General features: G+C 38.3%; 1 protein-coding gene across 2 annotated transcripts; it reads right to left on the bottom strand.

The window, feature by feature from the left end:
- Window positions 1-874: 874 nt before the first annotated feature.
- Window positions 875-25,089, bottom strand: LOC130914812 (germ cell-specific gene 1-like protein). 2 transcript variants are annotated; one of them, XM_057834332.1, is made up of 8 exons: window positions 22,283-22,309; window positions 21,375-21,513; window positions 20,519-21,124; window positions 9,221-9,403; window positions 4,458-4,505; window positions 4,218-4,370; window positions 3,827-3,938; window positions 875-2,436 (listed from the first exon to the last, which is right to left on the bottom strand). In XM_057834332.1, the coding sequence occupies exons 3-8, from the start codon at window positions 20,712-20,714 to the stop codon at window positions 2,055-2,057; spliced, it is 1,074 nt and encodes a 357-aa protein (XP_057690315.1). In that variant the 5' UTR covers window positions 20,715-21,124; window positions 21,375-21,513; window positions 22,283-22,309; the 3' UTR covers window positions 875-2,054. The 2 variants fall into 2 exon arrangements, with proteins under 2 accessions (XP_057690315.1, XP_057690314.1); XM_057834331.1 differs by lacking the exons at window positions 21,375-21,513; window positions 22,283-22,309 and adding an exon at window positions 24,899-25,089.
- Window positions 25,090-25,179: the final 90 nt, after the last annotated feature.

The following is a 25,179-nucleotide window of genomic DNA, read 5'->3' as shown; positions in this document are numbered from 1 at the left end:
CAGAAATGTTTCATAGGGGTGGCCAGATCGGGCCACTTAAAATCTTGGGGTGGCCAAAACTAATAGCCATAATTTCAGGTTTTCATTATATTATTGCAGTAAAAACGTCAGGGGAAAACTATCAGAAAGACTTAAGGACACGGCTACTGATATACTTTGGTGTATTGTGTAATATTTCATGTTACTAATGATTTAATGTGCATAGTCCATCAACTGTCCAGTCACCATTTTGAGTTCCACAACAATTCTGTTTTATTGTGTTATGTATACGTATATTAGGCATAAGGTGTACATTTAACTAGGGCTGTCAAACGAATAAAATTTTTAATGGAGTTAATCACAGCTTAAAAATTAATTAATCCGAATAAATCGCAATTCAAACCATCTTTAAAATATGCCATATTTTTCTGTAAATTATTGTTGGAATGGAAAGATAAGACAAGGCGGATATATACATTCAACATACTGTACATAAGTACTGTATTTGTTTATTATAACAATAAATTCACAAGATGACATTAACATTATTAACATTATTTCTGTGAAAGGGATCGACGGATAGAAAGACTTGTAATTCTTAAAGGATAAACGTGAGTTGTAAATTGTGACTAAATATTGCCATCTAGTGTATTTGTTGAGCTTTCAGTAAATGATACTGTAGCGACTTAACTGTTCTGCCCAAATGCATGATAGGAAGTGGTGCAACCATGACTGTGTGTGGTGGCTGCAAATGCTATAGCTTCTCTGCGTTGGGTACATTACATGGTGTTAAGAAAATGATCAACTCCTGTCATTCTTCCCCACATCACTTCCCACAATATTTATAGTTGCTGTGGGAGAGATGACAAAGCTTTTGCCAATTAAAAGCCCGGCCCGAATGAATGCTTGTATCTACTCCACTCTGCCTCTTATCTCTGTATATAAGTAAAACGGCGCCATTGTAGGCTGTTTGCGGCAATGCGTGAATGAGTCGTATCACAAATACGTTAATTGCGATAAACATTTTCACGTGATTAATTATTAAAAATTTAATTACTGCCCGTTAACGCGATAAATTTGACAGCCCTACATTTAACATAACAAAATAAATGCATTCATTTGGGATGAAATGCATAACTGATGCTACAACAATCTAACGATATACTGGCAAGCGGGGTGGCCAGTGGGTTGGCCAACCAATTTAAAGGGGTGGCCATGGCCACCCCTGGCGGCGCCACTGTGGGGTACCACGCGGTTCCCTTTCGTAGTTTAATTTTCCCCTATGCAGTTTTTATATACTCCAGGTCGCTCAGCATCAAGTCAGGAGGGGCCGACCCCGCCGCTGTTGTATTTTGCTTTGGAAAACCAGCTCGTTACATGACCGCCAACTAGTGGATTTAACCGTAAAGGAGTTTTTCAGCAACAAAAACAAACAAACAAACAAAAAAAGGCAATGTTACTGGTCGCGCATGTGCGAGTGAATGGAAAAGAAATGACTCGTACTGGCTCTAATTTTAGTCGAAAAATGCAACCAGTCTGGAGCCCTACCCTAGGGTTACCATAAATACGGTATGTGAAAATAAATCCACTGTTTTATTACACAACCCTACTGGTACTACTTTCTGAATACAACTAACTGTAACAAAGTATGTTTTGATATTCCATTTATTGAAATTATCCTTTGATGGTCTTGACGTTACAATATTATCCATGTACAATCAGTGTAATACTGTGAAAGAAAAAATACCTCTTGTTCAGGAGCAGAATTAAGACGCAGATCTGCCAGGGACGGCGGTGCTGATAGTCGACCATTATTGTCATTGTTGATGTGACCATGGGACATTGTTCTCTCATCTTTTCCTTGGATGTACAAAGAGTGTATTAGCGCACCTAATAAAGTGTCCGTTGTGTTAACACACGCACATTGCCTTCCTACCGTGAGGCACTGAGAAAATCCCCAGAGAAAAAAGCTTGTATTAAGAATAGTGAGATTTGATATGTATTGAGTTCAACATTTTTTTTCACCTTTTCCGTGAGTGTCTTCAGTTTTTAAGCTCCTTGAAATGTGGAGTCTTTCAGCACGGGGAGTCCACTCTATCCACAGGGCCCTCCATCTCCCTCTCGCAGTCTTCACAGCCCTCCGGTCCACACCCTCCCACTAAAACCAGCGTGGGCACGTCCCCGTTGCCCACTCCGACCACGCTGCCGTTTGGGGCCCACGCTACATCAATCATGCCGTCGGGGCACTGCAGCAGTCCGCTGACGGAGTAGAAGCCCCCGGCTCCTGCGCCACCGCTGGGTTGGACCACATCCTCGTAGCAAGGGGCCCGGGCGGTGGCCCTCGCCTCTTCCAGACGCAATCTCTGTTTGCGGCGGAGCTCGATGATGGTCTTTGTGTAGGAGTTGAGCGTCACCACGGCAGCGCCCATGCAGCAGCTGAAGGACACCCAGGCGAGACTGTAAGAAGCATATATCAAAACATTAGTGTCATTGACAGTGGTAGACATCCAATCCAATTGAACTGGGAGGACTGCCAGTGATTTTCTTTATAGTTTATATTACAAAAATAAGTGAATAATTGTTGTAGTTTTTGATCTTTTCTTTTTTACTTAAAAAAATAATTCAAAATTTTGACATTTTATTGAGATGAAAACAAGAATAATTACAGTCCCCCCCTTTTTTAATTTAAAATATATTTTACTAAAATGAAATAGAAAAAATAAGTAAAAAATAAAGATTATATTTAAGGTTTCCTTTTAATTTTTTGTGTAAAATCTAAAGCAACACTTGGTAATTTTTCAGTTTTGGTCGATTAAAGCGACACCGATGGACAAAAGTGGTAGTGTTTTGCTGTTTTCCGAAATTTCCAAGTTCGCGGTGAATCAGTAACAGGCACACTTTTGCTCAATAGACGATGTTTATTGATTAGAAAATGCAGAATAAATGAGATTTATTGATTACAATCCCACAAGAGCAAGCATCAAAAACAAGCCAAAACAATGGTAACGTGATGCTAGATTTGAGTTTGTCAATCCCAGAATCCCCTCGTTATCGTTACAGCACAACTATGTTGTCCCTTAGCAATGAAAATCGCTTACCGTGACAAAATGAGTGGGAAGCCAGGTTTATTTACATTTCAAAAACCAGAAGCCATTCATTTACGAATGTGATTGCACTTTACATATTTAAATGTTCAGATATTAAGATTTGAATGGGGCAAAATAACATGCTTTTTCTCTCAAAAATATTATTATCATCATTTGTTTCTGATGCACTGTAATTATTTTCTGTATAAAAATCAATTTGGAGTTCAAAGAAGTCTTTTTTCAAACTTGAGTCTTGAAAAAGAGGGGGTCGTCTTATAATCAGGGCCGTCTTATATTCGGGCCAATACGGTATTATCTCAAATGTTATGAAAATATTTTATAAAGGTTGAAAAGTTACCAAGTGTTGCTTCAAATTTAAAAAAATATATATATAAAAAATGTAAAAAGACAATATTTACTTTTTATTATTCCTTTTTTAATCTTAAATGTTTTGAACTAAATTTAGAAATATTAAAACAAATGAAAACAAAATATTTATGATTAGTAATTTGTCTGCCAGTAATGGAGATAGACGTCAAATCCATTTTGACCGGCCCCTTCTAGTCAAAATGGAATGAACGTCAATGACTTACTGTAAATTAAGGCAGTCTGGAAAGAAAATATGTACTGTAATGTACGTTGTGGCAATATGCAGTACTTGTCCTTTGAAAATTGCACAATGTTTTATGGTTCAACATAAACTATATTACGGTGCAGTGTCATCATGAGTAGCGTCTATATCGTGAATGGTAGCAACCTACGCAAAAGACCAGCCATAATCCCAGGTTTGAGGTCTCCAGTCTTTGGGGCCCACAATGACCGTCATCTGGAACACGGTGGTATACATCATGTGGGCCACCATCCCCAGAAGGCCTACAATGAAGATAGAACGGTGGATTAAACAAATGGTTATGGCCACCAATAACACTGTAAAGTTGACTTTTTTTTCTTTCAGATTTGATTGCATTTTATAGAGTAGCGGGTTATAACCGGGGTACATTAGCAGGAGCAAATACTGTTAATTCCTACATTGTTATACTACATCACTTTGCTGTACAAAACAAAACACATCTCAACTCGCACGACCTCTTGAAGATATCAAAATGTCCATGAAAAATAACATAACAACACACTAAAAATGCTGTTCCTTACCTGACAGCACAGTGCACATGGCAGCGTAGGCACTGATTTTTAGCGAGTGCATTTCTTTGTGAGAGCATAATACTTCCAGCCACATGAGCAAGAAGCCCATCCCGAGCAGACCGATGTACGTGAACTCTGAGATGACCGACAGCCAAAGCACACCTGTGGTGACGACAGCAAAGCTCGACCAATGAAGACCTCAGTAATATGTGCTCATGTCCCAACTGAAAAATGAGGCATTGTTTTCACCTTGCGTCTCCCCTGGAGTCAACTCTATAAAACTCCTGCATTTCTCCCCTGACAACAAACATAAAGAGTGTGAGAATATTTACATTGGAGATAAAAGCGTAACACAGGAGAAACATGGAAAATCGACTTTAGTGTCGTATACAGTAGATCAGGTGTGTCAAAGTCCTCTTTGTTGCAGGCTACAACCTAATTATGTTTGCAACCTAGGGCTCCCAGAATTTATCGACTAGTCGACAAACATTAAATAGCAAATGAATCGACAACTATTTTGATAGTCGACGAATAGTTTAGAGAGCTTGAACTAAAAACACTTCTTTTTCAAGCCTTGCAAATATTTCCCAACAACACAATACATATACATACTAGGGTTGTTCCGATCATGTTTTTTTGCTCCTGATCATTTTAGTTTGAGTATCTGCCGATCCAGATATTTGCCGATCCGATTGCTTTTTTTTTTGCTCCTGATTCAATTCCAATCCTTCCCGATAATTTTTCCCGATCATATACATTTTGGCAATGCATTAAGAAAAAAAATGAATAAAACTCGGACGAATATATACATTCAACATACAGTACATAAGTACTGTATTTGTTTATTATGACAATAAATCCTCAAGACGGCATTTACATTATTAACATTCTTTCTGTGAGAGGGATCCACGGATAGAAAGACTTGTGACTTTGTATATTGTGACTAAATATTGCCATCTAGTGTATTTGTTGAGCTTTCAGTAAATGATACTGTAGCCATGCCCTAATGCATGATGGGAAGTGGAACCATGACTGTGCATAGTGCTACCAATTCATATATCTTCTCTGCGTTGGGAAATAACATAAGGTGTTAAGAAAAAGATCAATTACTACCTTGCTTCCCCGCATTGCTTCCCATGATATTTCTAACCGTAGGGAGAGGGATTGTAAGGCTTTAGCCAATTAAAAAAAAGGCTCCAAAGGCTGTCAAAATTCACTCTACTCATTTTAAGCTGCCTTTTATCTCCATTACAGATTGAGCGCGACAATGCATGAGTGGGTCATGCAATGCATGCATTAATTGCGTTAAATATTTTAACGTGATACTTTTTTTTTTTTTTTCCTTAAATCAATTACCGCCGTTATCGGGATAAATTTGATAACCCTACCTTAAGCCTAAATTAAAGACTCTGGATGAGTGTAACATATCATGTCTGTAACGTTAAATACAATTAGAAAACGATTTAATTAAAATATATATATATATTAAAAAAGGCATGGCCGATATTTTTTTGCCGATTCCGATACTTTGAAAATGACGTGATCGGACCCGATCCCGATCAATCGGGACATCTCTAATACATACCATACGGTATATACTGTATGTAAACAAAAATGTGGCGGAAAACACTCAGGTGACTTGAAGATCCACTATGAGACCCCATTTTGGCCAAATTTCAAAATTGTCCGATACGCATGTGTGTTACATCATTGGAAAGCTTAAAATCAGACTTTTCAGGGGAAAGAAAAATTTTGAACAGGAGGGCAATTAAAAAAAAAAATAATAAAAATGTTAACAGTAAAACACTATCTGGAGGCGAGAGCACGCGAGAGCAGAATTACAGACGCCATGACTTTAACGAGATTTTATCGCGTACTTACCTTGTTTCGATCCAAAAACTCCATTTAGCATGTATCACTGAGTGTCAAGACACATCTGTAAATGGCCACAGCTGGATTTTTTGGGGAGTTTATGGGTGAAACATGGTAATATAAAAAGGGTCGCGATGCAGAAATTGCAGACATCAAGGAGTGGGTAAGATGTTCTTTTTCATATATTTACCCTTTTAAATGTTTTTTTTCCCATTTTTTTCTTTGTTTGGATCGATTATTCATCATCTAACATATCGGAGAAAATGTGACAGTAACAAAAAAACACAATTAAGCGATAGCTTTGAGGTAGATATCTGTGACTTTTTTACAGACACCATTTTTTTCATTGTGACGTAATTTGTTTAAAAGTTTAAAATATGCGAGTGAACAATTTTTTAAAGTCTTTTTTTTTTTTAATGAAATATTAGACGTCAATTAATGGTTCTAAACTAAAAATGACAGACATTTTGAATAATAAATATAATTAATTACCTTCGTTTTATGGCTGGGTTGAAAGAAAAGCGGTTGCGCGACGTATGTAAACAGAGGTTTCCAGGGTAAAACGGACAATTTAAAAATAGTTCGGGGGCTTAATGCGCCACAAATCTGCTATTGCAGCATAGAGAGATATTGTTCTATCAAACACAATGGTTGTTTTGGCATAAAATACAGCAGTTTCTTTTAAAGAGGAGTGCAAGAGCAGAAACTGCTTTTTCAGTCTTATCTGTGTTTTCCGCCAAATATTATATATATGTATATATATATGTACATATATATATATATATATATATATATATAGCATGAATATTATTTTTATATTTATTTACAATACATTAAAAACAAAATGGGTGCACAGTAAATATTCCCTTTATTTATTTAATTAATTGTTAAATTTTTGGGAAAATAAAAAACAAAACTGGAGAAAACCAGTAAATATTGTCTATTTAATGCAATATATATATATATATACAGTGGGGAGAACAAGTATTTGATACACTGCCGATTTTCCTGGTTTTCCCACTTGCAAAGCATGTAGAGGTCTGTAATTTGTATCATAAGTTCTCTTCAACTGTGGGGGACGGAATCTAATACAAAAATCCAGAAAATCACATTGTATGATTTTTAAATAATAAATTTGCATTTCATTGCATGAAATAAGTATTTGATACATCACAAAAATCGAACTTAATATTTGGTACAGAAACCTTTGTTTGCTATTACAGATACCAAACGTTTCCTGTAGTCCTTGACAAGGTTTGCACACACTGCAGCAGGGATTTTGGCCCACTCCTCCATGCAGATCTTCTCCAGAGACTTCAGGTTTCGGGGCTGCTGCCGGGCAACACGGACTTTCAGCTCCCTCCATAGATTTTCTATCGGGTTCAGATCTGGTGACTGGCTAGGCCACTCCAGGACCTTAAGATGCTTCTTACGGAGCCACTCTTTAGTTGCCTTGGCTGTGTGCTTTGGGTCGTTGTCATGCTGGAAGACCCAGCCACGACCCATCTTCTGGGCTCTCACTGAAGGAAGGAGGTTGTCATCCAAGATCTGGCGATACATAGCCCCATCCTCCCCTCAATACGGTGCAGTCGTCCTGTACCCTTGGCAGAGAAGCAGCCCCAAAAAATGATGTTTCCTCCTCCATGTTTCACGGTTGGGATGGTGTTCTTGGGGTTGTACTCATCCTTCTTTTTCCTCCAAACATGACGAGCCGAGTTTAGACCAAAAAGTTCCATTTTGGTTTCATCCGACCACATGACCTTCTCCCATTGCTCCTCTGGATCATCCAGATGGTCAGTGGCAAACTTCAGACGTGTCTGGACATGCACTGGCTTCAGCAGCAGGACCTTGCGTGTGCTGTAGGATTTTAATCCATGATGGCGTAATGTGTTTTCCGATGGTTTTCTTCGAGGCTGTGGTTCCAGCTCCCTTCAGGTCATTGACCAGGTCCTGCCGTGTAGTTCTGGGCTGATCCCTCACCTTCCTCATCATCAGTGATACCCCACGAGGTGAGATCTTGCATGGAGCCCCAGAACGAGGCAGATTGACCGTCAACTTGAACTTCTTCCATTTTCTAATAATCGCTCCAACAGTTGTTACCTTCTCACCAAGCTGCTTGCTTATTTTCCTGTAGCCTTGTGCAGGTCTATTATTTTATCCCTGATGTCCTTACACAGCTCTTTGGTCTTGGCCATTGTGGAGAGGTTGGAGTTTGTTTGTTTGAGCTTGTGAACAGGTGTCTTTTCTACAGGTAACAAGTTCAAACAGGTGCAGTTACCTCCGGTAATGAGTGGAGAACAGAAGGGGTTCTTAAAAAAAGAACTAAGAGATGAAATATTTACTAGTTGGTAATGTATCAAATACTTATTTCATGCAGTTGAATACAAATTTATTATTTAAAAATTATACAATGTGATTTTCTGGATTTTTGTATTAGATTCTGTCCCTCACAGTTGAAGAGAACTTATACAAATTACAGACCTCTATATGGCTTGCAAGTGGGAAAACCAGCAAAATCGGCAGTGTATCAAATACTTGTTCTCCCTACTGTATATTTTTCTTTTTTCTTTTTTGAGGAAAAACCTTTATTGAATTTTATTTTATCAAGAATCATGTTCACAATACTTTTGCGGTCTACTGAATCTGACCCCTGGGCCTTGATTTTAACACCTGTGATTTTGATTCACAACATAAATTCACCATCTACAGAAACGAGCATATCATTGTTCCTTGACATTACTTAATTTATTCATATCTCAAATCAGTGTTGGCATCAGAACACATCCGGGTGGGGGGCATTAGGTCAACTGCGGGGGGGATAATATGAGATTTCTGTCAACAACTAATACACTAATCCATCACTTGTACCAAAACATGCCTTTGCATTGCCAGAAAATGTGAGCGCGTGGTCTTGCGCTTTCTCTCTTGCATACACTAATAACCCTGAACAATTTTTGAAAACATTCTTTTTTGTCAAATTCATGAGCTCAATCATCACCATTGACAGAAATAGACGTCCAGTCCATTTGGAGGGAGAGGACTGGCAGGGATCATTCACTTCCAGCTTCTCACAGTCCAAATGGACTGGACGTCTATCATCGTCAATGGCAGCCAGTCGGATAAGACGTGGATCAGCTCACCATCACTGTGTTTCTCGCAGCTTTCCCAAAAGCCGGTGTGGAAATATCTGAAAGCGAACTTGTCCTCGCCCGTCTCCCAGATGTAGTGGACGGCGTTGGCCAACTGCCTCTGTCGGATCTTGGCCAGCTCCTCGCGTCTGGCCGGAGTCAGCGTGCGGTTGAAAGGGTTTTGGGTCGGGCTCTCTGTGGGACAACACAGAAGTAGGGCGACGCTCACATGCACGAGAGGGTTTGGATGTTTGGACATTGTGGCTCAGTATTGGACACAAACAAATAATCATAGCAGTGACCCTTTTACTGAGAAGAAAATCAAAAACATGCTAAAAAGTCGCAAAAATAAAATTCAAATAAAACTTCTGTAGTCTATGAAGATAGAGGACAAAAGAAATAAAAGCATACTGTATTTAATGATTTTTTTTTTTTTTTTTTTAACCCTTACAGGAAAACTCATTAAACTACCGTGTTTTTCGGACTTTAAGCTGCACCCGAATGTAAGTCGCACCAGCCAAAAAAATGCAGAAAAAGATGAAAAAAAACATATGAGTTGCATTGGATAACATATTATGTTTTTTATCTCTTGTGTTGTGTTGTTGTGATTTGAACATTGAGTTTGTTAAATAAATCTATCCAATCTATCTAACAGGCCCGGATCTAGGTTTACCCACCAGGGTGGGCACCAAGAAAACTTGAGGGGGCACCCCAAATGCAGGCTTTTTTTTACCCTCTGCATTTCTCCAGGCTTGGGACCGGTGCAAGTAGGACACTGGCTTGTGTCCCGTTGAGGCTGCATTAATTTTTGGGGGGTTTGTTTTTTGTTTGTTTTTTTTCATTCTCGCTGTCGGCGTGATGTCACGATGACGTCATCTCGCATAGCAACGTGTCGCCATTTTGAGATGGGGGCACACACAGGTAAACATCCGTAGACAAACGCCTGAAATTCATATATTTCAGGTGTGTTTTGCGTCTTTTTTACATTAAAAACGTCTTAAACATGACTTATTATCACGAGTCACTGCCGACAGACGCGAGGAGGCGATACAACTTAAAATTAGCGTGTATTGGCCTGCAAATCTGCCCATACAAAGTCGCAGCTGATAGCTGGATAAACAATCCAAAGGAATTGCCTGCAGTGGAGTTCGGTAACATCTACAACTACCTCACAAAGTCACCCAGTAAGTTGACCTTTACCAATTACGTGGAATATGTACTGTGAGGAACTAAGAAAACTGGTAGTATATAGGGAGTGATCATTTCTGCCGTAACCGGTAATTCGCCTCCAAGCGTTATTTAGCTGTGAACACGTCACGGCAAAATAACCAATTCCCACCAGGCCAATAATATACCGATTGACCGATCAGAGCAGTTCATGGCAAAATAAAAAAACGCTTTGCAAGTTGTCAGTTACGGTAATAATAAAAATGCTTAGTCTATTGAATCCTAGCAGCTAATTGGGGCAAGAAAAATCGATTAAAGTTTACTCACCAGTAATAAAACGTCAGCTGCAAACGTACAGTAAATGTGCCTGGATTTAGGTTCCCACCGGCGAGAATGGTCCACTGAACCGTCTTGTTTTACTGTTCCTTAATTAATTGCTTTCAGCCATTTGCTTGTCCTTTTCTTCTCACGAGGAAGAATAAAGAACTTCAAATGCGGCTCCGAACTCTTCCTTGTGTTACAAACCTCAACACGGCAACTTTTAGTCATTCCGATGGAAAAAAAGACCGCAAATAAGACAAAAGTTCAATGCGTTTGTACTACAATAAAGGACAGAGCAACTGCTTGTGACTCATGTTTTGCCCCCATTTCAATATGGCGACGCTTTGTTGTGGCTGGTGACGTCATTAATGCCCGGATGTCCGACTGCGAGAATGTGTCTGGAGGAGAGAGAGGAAGCGTGCGGATAACAAATGAGGTTGGAAAAACAGCTTGTTTTGGTGATTACTTGTTCGGCGTGGTTGCGGCCAACAGTAACCGTTAATCCTGCAATAAAAAAGTAGGTGAGACCAGCTCTCCGTGCGTTCTTTATATCCAGTGCGACGCTAAATAGAGACTGTGCCGTCACGATAGTCGTGGCTATGAACACCTTTCTCGTATCAACGACTCTACAGACGTGGCTATGTCTAAGCAGGTTTATTAACACTCAAAAGGGTGAAACTAAAGAAAACAGACAAAACAACACAATCAAATTATGCACAATATATGAAATCGCATATGTACTGCCCTATCTGTAGCAAACTGCATATGAAAATATGAATAAACAGTTAGCAGAGCGCCCGAGACGCCATTTTGCCGACCCTCTAACTCGTGAGTAATTAACATATCAAAAGTTTCATGCAAATTGAACCTGAAAACTATAAATGTTTGGGTGGTTTTAGTTGAAGTAGACACTGTTTTTATATCTGTGTGGTTTTGACAAAGATCAGATCACATTTAATAGTGATTTTATGCAGAAATGTGAGAAATTCCAAAAGGTTCAGATACTTTTTCAAACCACTGTACATTATAGCCAAGGACGTAGGTTTGCATAGGGACGGTAGGGACATAACACTAACAACTTTTCAGGATGCTAAAATTGTGCCAACCAACTTAAAAGCAATCTTATTTGTATTATATAATGACTTCAGTTATATGGGGAATTTAGATCGTCTTGCCATATGTTGTAAGGATAGAATTGACCCTGCCATTATTAAGTGGATTATTTTCATTATATTTATGTATGCTAGTAAAAACCAGACATTTATTCTCAAAGTTTTTAAAATGTTTCTTTAGTAGTTTTTGAAAACAAAGGTTTGAATAGAACAGTATCACCTGAACCAATCCACGTAAAAGTCAGTCGAAATCAGTCGATACGGATTTATTTTGCATTGATCTTTTAGCCCAGGGGTGGCCGACCCTTGTCCTCGAAAGCCGCAACCCAGCTTGTTTTCCATGTCTCCCTCCTCCAACACACCTGAATAAAATTATCAGGATTGTTATCAGGCAACTGCAGAGCTTGCTGATGAGCTAATCATTTGATTCAGGTGTGTTAACCCTTTAACACCTAAGCCTATTTTGGCTGAATTTGCATGCATTTGATGTTGCCTTTATATTTCAAAGAAAAAATTGTTGACACTGGCCAAGTTGGGTCGCTTTTTTAAGGACACCTTGAACTTCATGTCCAAACTGTTGCTTTCTTCACTGACCAATTATAATCCACATTTTGGACCCAAAAAGACAAAAAAAAAATCCCCAAATATTTTTTCAAAATTTGTAATGTTGATGTCCCATTGACAACCAAACATACTCGACCAACCTTTTTGAAGCTTGATAATATTTATTCTACTTGTTAGGATAAACATTCAATAGAAAAAAATAAGATTGAATAGTTTTATGTTTGACAATTCAACACAAACAGCAAGTATGGTTAAAGGTGTTTTTGGCCTTTGACAAATACGGCTCATCTTCTTCCTTGAGTTAATGAAATAATGCATTAGCTTGCGCTAAATTTAGTTTTTGATTCATTCTGCACATTTCAAAGTCGCTCGCTCAAACCAACCGGCCGTTGCTTGCTTTGCAAGCCTCCTTTTCCTTAGTTGGCGCCTCGACTGGAAATTTATTAAAAATATCCACATTCGGTTCGTCCTTCTTGACATCACAACGGCTCTTGGGATATGTAGTCTTTTGTGCTGCTTTCGGTTTTGAAAAAGGACAAGAAATGATGGAAATATGGAGATAGATACATGGTCCATGCAGCGTTTTAATGCATATTTATGAGTGCAATAAAACTATAAAACTCAAATGACATAATCTCCCGTTTTTCTTGGTCGATTGACTTCAAATAAAAACTGGTGTGGACATCAACTTCCGTACTTTCAAATGAGACAACCCAGCGGCACGTAGGTGACGTAATTACAGCATGACGAAGCTTCAAAGATGACATGCGTAAATGCGTCGCTGCCGAGACATTCGGTGTTAAAGTGTTAAAGAAGGGAGACATGGAAAACAAGCCGGATTGCGGCTCTCTAGGACTAGGGTTGGCCACCCCTGATTTAGCCTATCAATTAATTTGGTTCATATTCATGAGAAATGTGGCCCTTTGCCCCGTTCACCCGATCTGTTTGGTCTTATTAATGAACCGTCCCCAGCAAAAAGTGTACATGCAGGTAATGCTGTTATATCATCCCTACCAATGTTGAGACCAAACCTACTCCCTTGATTATCGTAGTAATAGAACAAAGTGCTAAATACTGTAGGTATCTGTTGACATATTAACAGTTATTCAGATAACAATAAACAAAACAAAATCTCGATCTCACTCCAAATCAATACCAAACCCATTCAAGTCTTCATCTTCAGTATCACTTTTGACAAGCTAAACCAACTCAAAGTAGAGGGCACGCCTCAAGTATAAGTATCAACATATACAATAAGTCACACCTGAGTATAAACTATGGAGAAAAAAAAAGTTTTTTTAGGTCAACAATTAATTGAGAATAAAAATATTTGTTGATTCATTTTCTAATTCATTAGTTGTTGATTAGTGGGTTAATCATGGCAGCCAAAGTTGGCAGACATAATAGCCCTCTGAATTAAACCATAACTTCGATGTGGCCGGTGACAAACATGAGTTTGACACCCCTCTTCTACTGGGAACAGTCAACCACCAGTGTTTGTAGTCCTCGCCTATTGTGATCAAATATATGCAAGTCCAGCAATGTTGTAGCATCCAAAACAAATTTCCCTCTAGGATAATGAAGTTCACTCTATTCTATCCCGTCCTACCTTCAATCTCATATCCATAAATCAGATCTGGGGACACAGCAATGACTTCAAACCGACACCGTACATTGCCAGAAGTACATGCTGTATGGTCCTCATAACTACATCACATACAGGTTGATCGTAGGTAATTCCTTCCTGACGTTAATCCAATTGTGAATTAAGCATATATGACAGAGAAATAAAGTGCAGATGAGAAAATCGTTCCCTAAGCGGACAGTGTAAGAACTGTAGGGGGTGACAACAGATTAAAGTAATCCATAATTAAAAATGAGCTATGGGTAAAACGAGATTAAAAAAAAAAAAAAAAACACCAAGGACAATGAGTTTTTTTTTTTTTTTTTAAAGCCTGACATTCATCCACATGGATTAATTCCAGGTATTGGCAGAGGGAAAAAATGGGAAAACGCGCGACAAGTGTAATCAGGATCAACCCAGGAAGAAAATGCTTTGAGTAAAAGCAGACATGAATGCGATTTGTGTACTAATTATTATGCACTGAAAGTAATATTCACTCACTAGAGCAGTACTTCTCAAATGGTGGGGCGCGCCCCCCCAGGGGGGCGCAGAGCGATGCCAGGGGGGGCGCGAGTGACCTCGGGGAACATGCTTTTTTTTTTTTTTTTTTTTTTTTTGCCGTACTAGAATAAAGTGTACTTGCACATCCACTCCGTGGGTGGCAGTGGCGCTCTCATTTTCAAAGTGCGTGCAGTATTTTTGAAGTAAGCAAGAGCACACGGAAGAGACTCATGCAGAGCTGGACTCACGCATCGACCCACTGTCTTTCTCACGTGTCCGGCCGAGAAGTGCCGTTTTCGGCTTGGGATCGTCACGACCACCGCCCTCACCTACGGTTCTCCCTCGGCCGCCGAGAATGCGCTTTTTTCGGGCCGTTTGCCTTTGACTTTTAATATAGTGGGAAATGAGGAAAGACCACTGTTTACTGAGTCTAAAAATGATTATAGCGGAGAAGCCAAATCAGTTAAGACGCCACTTAAAGACATTAGACCTCAATCTCATTGATAAACCGCTTGATTGTTTTTCAGCGAAAATGTGCCGAATATTGCCAATTGTCACAATCGTCCCGCTTTGTCAGTGTTATATCAGTAAACCAGTGAGCACTGTGGTGAATCAGCGAAAATAAAAACTTTCCTTCTGTCCAGAGACCTTTCCCTCCCCCCCTTCTATTCAGTTTTGTTTTTTTTCGGTCAAATTTTTTGGCATGTTGTCCTGAAGAGTAAATGTTTCTAATCAATTTGAATTTGTTATTATTTACTGATTTTATTACATTTTATTTTTCAGTATCAAATGGTCAAAAATGTACCTTGAGTGTATTTTTACAGTTTGGATGTGACTTTTTTTTTTTTTTTTAAACTTCAGGCAAATTGATGCGCATTAAGTCTTTTCTGTTACAAGCAACACAATGTTAAAAAAGTTATACTTTATTATAAGTTGATCTATGTTACTTTTTTTCTTTAATAGAAAAAAAAGGACACAATGTTAGGCTGAGCCGTACTTATAATAGTAATATAGACGAATGATACTATTTACAGTGGCGGCAGAGAGTTGGGGGGGGGCGCGAAACATTTACGTCTTCCTTGGGGGGGAGTAACAGAAAATAATTGAGAAGCACTGCACTAGAGCATGTTTGTAATCTACAAAATGGAGAGCATTGCAAGAAATATTTTTAAATATCTTGTTTTTGTGCTTAATTCATATTGGCAGTCCCTGCCTTTGGCGATAATAGACATCCAATTAATTTGAATAGGGAGGGATGGCATCAAACTTTGTATAAGTGCAGTGTATCATACGGTGAGATGAGAGTTTAGCGTTACTCGTACAAATACGAGGCACAGATGCAAAAAATGACATTTAAAAACACTAAAAACTGTACTACTTTTCTTTTTATGGTGCTATCTTCAAAATATATACATTATATGTGATAAAATATGGGAAGGTAATATAATTATGTTTGCTAGTTCTTGCTTGAAATCCATTCTTTACATACATAATCACGATCAAAAATAGATCATTTTCAGAAAATATTTGATTATCTTAAGGTTTACTATATGAATAGCAATACAGTGCTGCTCAAAAGTTTGTGAACCCCCTCAACATTTTGGAATTTTCTATTATTTCAACCTGATTTCCTAATCAATCAATTCAGTAGTTGTTTTTTTTTGTTTTTTTAACAGTTGTGTTGTCGAGACTAAATTAAAAAGAGTTTTCATCAACTGATGTAGGTGCAAAATTGAACTGTTTGGTCACAACCAAAACCGCCATGTCTGGCGAAAAGTCAACACTGCATACCACCAAAAGAACCTTCTCCCAACAGTGAAGCATGGAGGTGGGAATGTCAAGATCTGGGCTTGCTTTTCATCCTCAGGATCTGGACAACTCCACATAGTCCAGGGAATCATGAATTCTGAGGAATATTGTCAAATCCTAGAACATAACCTGACGCCATCTGTTTTGAAGTTAAAGCTTGGCAGAAGGTGGATCATGCAACATGATAATGATCCAAAGCATTCCAGCAATACAACCAAGGAATGGCTGAAAAAGAAGAAGATTCGTGTTCTGGACTGGCCCAGTCAAAGTCCTGACCTAAATCCCATTGAAATGCTGTGGCGGGACCTGAAGCGAGCAGTTCATGCCAGACGCCCATCAAACCTCTCTCAACTGACTGCGTTCTGCAAGGAAGAATGGGCAAAAATCCCCCAAAGTAGATGTGAGAGGCTGATTACTCACTACAGAAACCGTTTGGTTGAGGTAATCTCTGCAAAAGGAGGCGCAATATCCTATTAACTGAAGGGGTTCACATACTTTTGCACACATGATATCCGAGTTTTTCTTAAATCAACCACTTTTGTTAAATAAAGAATGACAATATAACTATTTCTTTTGTTTCAGTCCATTATTTGGAATGTCAGTATTGTGGATTTGGGTATAACTTAACATTTAATAAGGTTATTTTAGTTTTTTTTTACAAAAAATCTGACCATCGCTGTGGGGTTCACAAACTTTCGAGCAGCACTGTATATAAGGCAAAGCTATTTCTTAAGGTTTACTATATGAATAGCAATATATAAGGCATAGTTGATTTTTTCATGATCGTTGTGAGTGAAAAAAAGGACATTTAAAAACACTAAAAACTGCAATACGTTACAGTACAGTGGTATTTTCTTCTAAATATACGAAACGTATGATAACATATGGTGAAAAAGATAGTCTTTTGAAATTAAACAAATTACATTATTTTGAGAAAATATTTACACAGCCTATTTCTTATGCTTTAACAAAAATGAAGCACTTAAAAACATGTGGCCAAATATCGTCTTATTAATCTTTAACATGAGCAATCCAAAACGTGGCAAATACTTATTGGTAAATTTAACCATTTTAAATAGGCACTTGAATAAAAGAATATAAAATTTTCTGTTTTGCTCAGTATTTTTATTTATTTATTTAAACCAGTACTAATATCATATACCTCTCCCAATCATATTAAATTATAATGACAGTCTTATCACTGTGAATTGTTATTTTCTGTTTCGCTAGAGGCACAGTGCTGGCCAAAAGTATTGGCACCCCTGCAATTCTGTCAGATAATGCTCAACTTCTCCCAGAAAATGATTGCAATTACAAATGCAAATTAGCTTCATTTATTTTGCTTGCAATGAAAAAAACACCCCAAAAATTTTTTTTAACATTAAACATGATCATTTTAAACAAAACTCCAAAAATGGGCCGGACAAAGGTTTTGGCACAATTTGAAAAATCATGTGATGCTTCTCTAATGTTTTGTAATTAAAAGCACCTGTAACTTACCTGTGGCACATAACAGGTCGTGGCAATAACTAAATCACACTTGCAGGCAGTTAAAATCGATTAAAGTTGACTCAACCTCTGTTCTGTGTCCTTGTGTGTACCACATTGAGCACGGAAAAAAGACCAAAGAACTTTTTGAGGACTTGAGAAGCAAAATTGTTAGGAAGCATGGGCAAGCTCAAGGTTACAAGTCCATCTCCAAAGACCTTCCGTGCACAGTTTCATCAATAAATGTAAAGCCCATGGCACTGTGGCTTATCTCTTTAGATGTGGACAGAAAACAAAAATTGACGAGCGATTTCAACGAAAGATTGTGCGGATGGTGGATAAAGAACCTCGACTAACATCCAAACAAGTTCAAGCTGTCCTGCAATCCGAGGGTACAACAGTGTCAACCCGTACTATCCGTCAGCGTCTGAATGAAAAGGGAATCGATGGTAGGATAACCAGGGAGACCCCACATCTGACCTAGAGACATAAGAAAAAGCCAGGCTGGAGTTTTCCAAAATTTACCTGAGAAAACCAAAAACGTTTTGGAAGAATGTTCTCTGGTCAGATGAGACAAAAGTAGAACTTTTTGGGAAAAGGCATCAACATAGAGTTTACAGGGGGAAAAAACGAGGCTTTCAAAGACAAAAACACGCTCCCTACAGTCAAACATGTCAGAGGTTCAATGATGTTTTGGGGTTGCTTTCCTGCCTCTGGCACTGGACTGCATGACCATGGCTTGTGCATGGCATCATAAAGTCTGAAGACTACCAACAAATTTTGCTGCATAATGTAGGGCCCAGTGTGAGAAAGCTGGGTCTCCCTCAGAGGTCATGGGTCTTCCAGCAGGACAATGACCCAAAACACACTTCAAAAAGCACTAGAAAATGGTTTGAGAGAAAGCATTGGAGACTTCTAAAGTGGCCAGCAATAAGTCCAGACCTGAATCCCATAGAACACCTGTGGAGAGTTCTGAAAATGGCAGTTTGGAGAAGGCATACTTCAAATCTCAGAGACCTGGAGCAGTTGGCCGAAGAAGAATGGTCTAAAATTCCAGCAGAGCATTCACACAAACTCACTGATGGATACCGGAAGTGGTTGTTCGCAGTTATTTTGTCTAAAGGTTGTGCTCCCAAGTATTAGGCTGAGGGTGCCAATACTTTTGTCCGGTCCATTTTTGGCGTTTTGTGTCAAATGATCATGATTTAATTTTTTTTTCCCTTTTGTGTTTTTTCATTGCAAGTAAAATAAATGAAGATATTACTCCCAAAGCATTTGTATTTGCAATCATTTTCTGGGAGAAATTGAGCATGATCTAACAGAATTGCTGGGGTGCCAATACTTTTGACCAGCAGTGTATGCGACAATGTAAAATAGGGGTGAATGATTTTTCTGGCAGATATTGCCATTTCGATTCATTTTCTTCAAATCAAGCTTCAGTGCAAAACAGTCATATCCACAAACATGTCAAAACAATAACAGGTGTGACTAATACTGCAAAGACAATGAAGTGTTCTGCAGTCCTTAAGTTTTTAAAAACTGTATCCAAAAAGCAGTGATTCTTGTTACCGTACATGTCAGAATATGTTAAGTAATACTGTATTAAAAAAAATATTGGTAACACTTTATAATAACTATCCGTTTTACTAGTTAATAGATCATTAGTAAACTGTTGACAAATGATTTATTGTTGATTTGTGAAGTATTTGTTAATAGTTTGTTAAGCATTTACAGGGTGTTCCATTATGGTTGACCCCATTCTAAATGCCCATGCTAGTTGATGGATCTTAATATAACTATATACACTTTATGTTGAAGGTCATAAGTTTTATTGGTTAAATATACAAAGAAAAGTACAAATATTTGTTGGTTCTATGGCAGATTTTCATAAATGTGCAACATGAGCGCTGCCTGCAAAATGCCTTATCAAAATGCCTTTTCTTTTGATGTGAACGGCATTTCTTAACCTGAAAAGCTAGAAATTCCAAAAACTTGAAATGTTTCTACCCAAACTGTTTCAGGTTAAGAACACCCTGTAAATGCTTAACAAACTGTTAACAAATACTTCACAAATCAACAACAAATCATTTATTAACAGTTTACTAATGATCTATTATCTAGTAAAACGGATAGTTATTATAAAGTGTTACCAAAATATTTTATGGACTTAATATGCTGTTTATTGTACATGTAGTATCACATTTAGATAGGTTTTTTGGGGTCATTAACTAACTGTATCAAATAGAGACTGAGGGCTGAGCGATATGGCATAAAATTAATATCATGGGATAAATTGAATCCCTCGACAGTAACGATATCGCTATGTCATAATTCCAAATTTTTGGTTCATGTGTTATTAAAATGTGAGATTTTAAAAATGCTATTTAAAAATGGGCAGAAATGAGAGTATTTATTAGTGAGCACAACAAATCTTTGGTCAGTCTGGCCTCAGCTTTTTCAGAGTTTACATGATTGCAATATTAAAATCAATTCATTTTTAGGTTAATTACAACTGAGTATAAATATCTTTATAAAGTAATAGCAATTGCATTAGACCTGATTGAAATATAAAAGTATGGATTAAATTAAAAACAAAAACTGCATGATGACACCAGCTAAAACACATAATTCGGAATAATACTGGTCTCCATGACATATTGGGGTTCTACAGCAACAAGTTTAAAATATTAAGCATAAGAATAAAGTATGAAAGGAAGTACGTACCTGTGGTGTAAGGCTCGCTGTTGTTCTGCCCGCAGTTCTTCATCTTGACAGGCGACAGGCAGAGGGGTTTGACCACCTTGTGGGTGCCCTCGCACCAGTAGGAGGTGCACAGGGCCAAAATAGAGAGCGCCAGGGCCAGAGAGGTCAAGGTCAGGGAGAGCAGGGAGCGAGAGCGACGCGACATCCGCTCCGCCATGGCCGAGGTGGTGGCGGGGGGCTGAAGGCACCGGGGCAGCGCGGGAGAGCGAGGCGGCGCGCAGTGTGGCGGCTACGGGGGGAAAGAGGGACGGGAGAACAGATGCTTCCACTGGGGAGGCGGGTCGGGAGGTGAGGAGCTGCCAGGTTTAATAAACTGTGCAGCAAAGATGAATGTGACGTAACCGCGGGAGAGTGATTAAAACGAGAGGCAGGAGAGGAGGAAGATGCTGTCAAGTTGATGCATGTGCAGGCAAACAGATGGAGGTAAAAATGGACAAGAGGGGATTTCGAAGGTTCGCCTAAGGAGAAAACTGCGGGAGGAGGGCTTGCCTGGAAAGCTTGCTATTGATTCCGACTATTACCCAACTGGACCTTTGTCAAATCCTTTGAGACAAGATGCACCCGAGGCTGAAAGAAAAACAAGAAACTTGTTTGAATTCTCTCCAAAAATAACATACCGATGTTATTTTGCACAAAAATGTTTTTCCGGTGATAGACGTCATCTCACATGGCTCTTTTCTGATGTGAATTTAAATGAGTTTGTCACAAGTAGACGTCTAATCCATCTGAATTTAGAGGGTGGCAGCAAATGAACAAGCAAGCTGTTTTGCCTGAATTCTACTTTAGTAAATTACATGTGAGCAAAACATCCTCTCACCTCGAGTTAAATGAACAAACTGAACAGAGCACACACAGGTTTTAAAATGTCCGTCGTCAGATCTTGGGCTTCGCTTTCCAGTGGCTCATGACTTTGTGATTAAAACTCCCCGGCCCGCTGCTCATTATGGATTCCACAGCTGCATGACGCCAAAAAAGGAGATAACAAAAGCAGAGATTATATATTTCGGGGAGTTTTGATGAAATTATGACTAAAGCGCCGACCGAATTGTGGTCAGTAATCCCAGACAATCTGTAATCTGTTGGTGCTATAGGTGTGATTCTAACTGTGGCCTACTAAAACACAATCAGACACAATGCCGTGTCATTAGTTCAATATTTGGGGGTGTTTTCTTGTACTGTACTGAATGACAACTAATATGAGTCAAAACATGCTTTCGTTAATTTGAATGTTTGCAAGTTACCTGTTACTGCCAGCAGTACTGTGGGAAATATCTAATTCAATAGCAGCAAAATTTCTGTGATCACAGCAGCGTTGTTTTTGGCAGACCTTTTAATTTTCGTCTAAGTCTTAGGTTTTTGGACAATAATACTTATTAGTCTTAGTTGGGGTGACCAAACGTCCTATTTTGCCCGGACACGTCCACTTTTTACATCCTGTTCTGGGCGTCTGGATGGTTTTTATAAAGTCATGAAAATGTCCGGGTTTATTTTGTCTGACGATTTGCACAGAATACTACGGTATACTACAAATGGTCATGTACCTAAAAGTGTAATTAAGTCAAAAATCCCTTTATTCTACTTTGAATGGATACAAATTTGCACATACATGCGCAGACACAGACTGGTTTTATTATGGCGTCAACTGTCAATTCTCATTCACAAACAAATTTTCGTCATGACAGGAGCTCATAGGCTATCGGTATGTTGTACACTTGCTAAACTTACCTTTCAGCAATTGTTTTCTTCTTTTGGAGCTTTGTACTTGTGTGATCTGTAAAATCCCGGTTTGTGTAGCATCGTTATGCTGCCGATGATTTTAAACTTTTATAGCAATGTTTGATTTTTGCCTCGACTACCAGTTCTAGCTGTCATTGAGGTAAGCTGCGCTAGGCATTATGGGATATGTAGTTTTGAAGTGCTGCGTTTGGAAACATGCTGGTTCAATTGTTTCATTATTTCAGTTACTGTTTAGGTGTAATCTAGAACATTGAATGAGAATAATAAATGAGTGGGAATAACAATTTGTCAATGACAGTTGTAGTGGTAGTCTTGTGGCTATGGTTTAATTTACATTATTTTCTGGACAGACAAATGAGCTTTTTGTTAAATCTGGATTTTCTACAAAGGAGATATTATTTAGAACATTGTTTCAGATTATTTATTGTACATTAAGAATTGAAAAGACGGCTATTATTTTGTTCAAGGATTTGCAAATACAGAAAAAGCTTTTTTTTTTAATCACTATTTAACTGCGTTATTATTTTAGGAATAGCAAAGCCTGTTAGGTAAACTGCGAATTTTGTGTTTTCGTTATATAGCTATTATTATTATTTTTTATAAAACTGATTTTTTCCTATCCAGACGGAGGACGCACACCTTCAATATATTAAAGTGATAAGGAATCTTTGAGTGAACTTCAAGTAAAATTTAAGAATCTCGAGACCGGGCCGAGTGTCCTCTTTTTTGGAAATCAAAATATAGTCACCCTAGTCTTAGTCATATTTAGTCATCTCAAATGTTGTCTTGGTCTAGTTTTTGTTGATGAACACTCAAGACAAATTTCGTCTCTTTTTAGTCAAGGTTTGCTAAAAATGTTTCCGTCTCTAAGATAAAAATTTAAAAAATACTCCAAAAATAAAGGTTTCCAACTATTTCGAATGAACATTGACAGATGAGCCCATATTGTAGCGTCTATTTACATGGACAACGCCAATTTGGTGATAATACACACTCTGCAGGAAAACAGTACATTATTTTCAATTAATTATACCCATTTGGACGCCACAAACTAAGTAAAAATAGTTGTCTGAGAGTTTAAGAAGACGCTCACCGTTAGCATTAGCACACTATGCAAATGCTACGAGTTACATTTAGTTTGTGATCACTCAGCACAGACCTTTAAAGGGTAAAGCAACGCTGCATATTCTCTCTGGCCAAGAAAACAAATCTTACCGTGTGCGCAAGCCTGCATGGAGACTGGAGACGACACACTGGTGAGTCAGGAAGGGCGGGGGGGCGCAGCACGTCACAAATGAAACAACCAGACACTGCTACGATGCAGGCTAACTACACGTAAAAATGTTACACATTGTGAACATGTGAAGGAAACTATGGCGCATTTTCGTCTGATCCTCGTCTCGTTACACGAAAACTGGCATCCGGCTCATCATGTTATAGTCTCCCAAACCACGTTTTTTAGCTCGTTATTGTCTCGTCATCAAAAAAAGTGTTTGTTGACGAAATACTTTCGTTGTCGTCATCGTTGATGAAAACACTGGATCCAGTATTAAAATTGACCAGTTACTATTGGAAATAAAGGGGATTCAATATTAAAGAGCTTATAGGAGTAACATGGTCAGCATTAGCTAACAACCATTAACCAAACATTAAACAAACATTGATAGTGTCAGTTCACAGTTAAAATGTCAATTATATGTTGAATATATGTTAAAATTCTGTCAGTTCATGGTTGAAACACAACATCATTTAAACTTTTCAAAAAAATTGTTTTGTGTCATTTCAATGTTATTTAAACTGACCAACTAGTGATATTTTGTCAGGCCATGGTCAACACACGTTGAATAAAAGCTGATATTGCGTCAGTTCATGGTTGAAACAAAACATCGGATGAACAATGAATAAACTATGATAATGCGCCATTTCATGGTTGAATGCAACATTGATTAAACACTGAATAAACAATATGTCAGTTCGTGGTTGAAACGTTGATTAAACATTGAATAAATGTTGATATTTATCATTTTATGGTGGAAACACAGCGATTAAACGAATAAACGTTGACATTGCGTCATTTCATGGTTGAAACCATGTTAAATAAACGTTGAATAAAAATGGACATTGATGATTGATTGATGATCTTGATGGTGATAGACGTCAAATACATTTTGACTGGTAGGCCTTATGAGAAAAATGATTCAATTGCAGCCATCCCAGTTAAAATAAATTTGATTACATATTGCTGTCAATGGTAGTCAGTGATTCTATTAAACACAGAATAAATATTGATATTGTGTTATTTAATTGTTGAAATAAAATGTTAATTAATATTACATCAACCCTAATATTGTGTAATTTCATGGTTTAAAAAAAGTTAAAAATGTTCTGGTTTTTGAGGTAGTGGACCTCATGAAGACTTTATGTCAAAGTCAAAACATTGTCACCACGTGCTGGTTTTCTCAAGTATTTGGAAGAGTATATTCATGAGACAACTTCGGACAAAATGAATGAAGATACGGTAATTGAGACATTCCACAACATGCCAGAGCAAGTTTGGCTTTCAACATAAATTAAACTTGCCTGTTAAGACACTGCATTACTTACTAAAAGTCTTGCAGCCTGTAGGTCAGGTTGGGCACGAAGCAAATCACCATACAAAATGTTGTCCAGTGGTCACCACTCGCACTAGATAAGTCTCACAGTCCTCGATCATCTTTCCTAAAGGAGTCTTCCAAGTCAAAAACAATATTTATCCATCTTGAACGGACGCCCCGCAGACACTGTAGAGTCTTTTGCTCATTATCGCCGGCGTTCTCTCATCCAGGATGAGCATCAGTGACCCTCACCTCTGTGGCTGCACCCAAGCCTCCGCGACTGCACTGCTG

This window comes from Corythoichthys intestinalis, chromosome 4, assembly GCF_030265065.1.
Source record: "Corythoichthys intestinalis isolate RoL2023-P3 chromosome 4, ASM3026506v1, whole genome shotgun sequence".
In the NCBI taxonomy this organism is placed as follows: Eukaryota; Metazoa; Chordata; class Actinopteri; order Syngnathiformes; family Syngnathidae; genus Corythoichthys; species Corythoichthys intestinalis.
The sequence above is the reverse complement of the archived record's forward strand: the minus strand, read 5'-3'. Positions and strand labels throughout refer to the sequence as shown.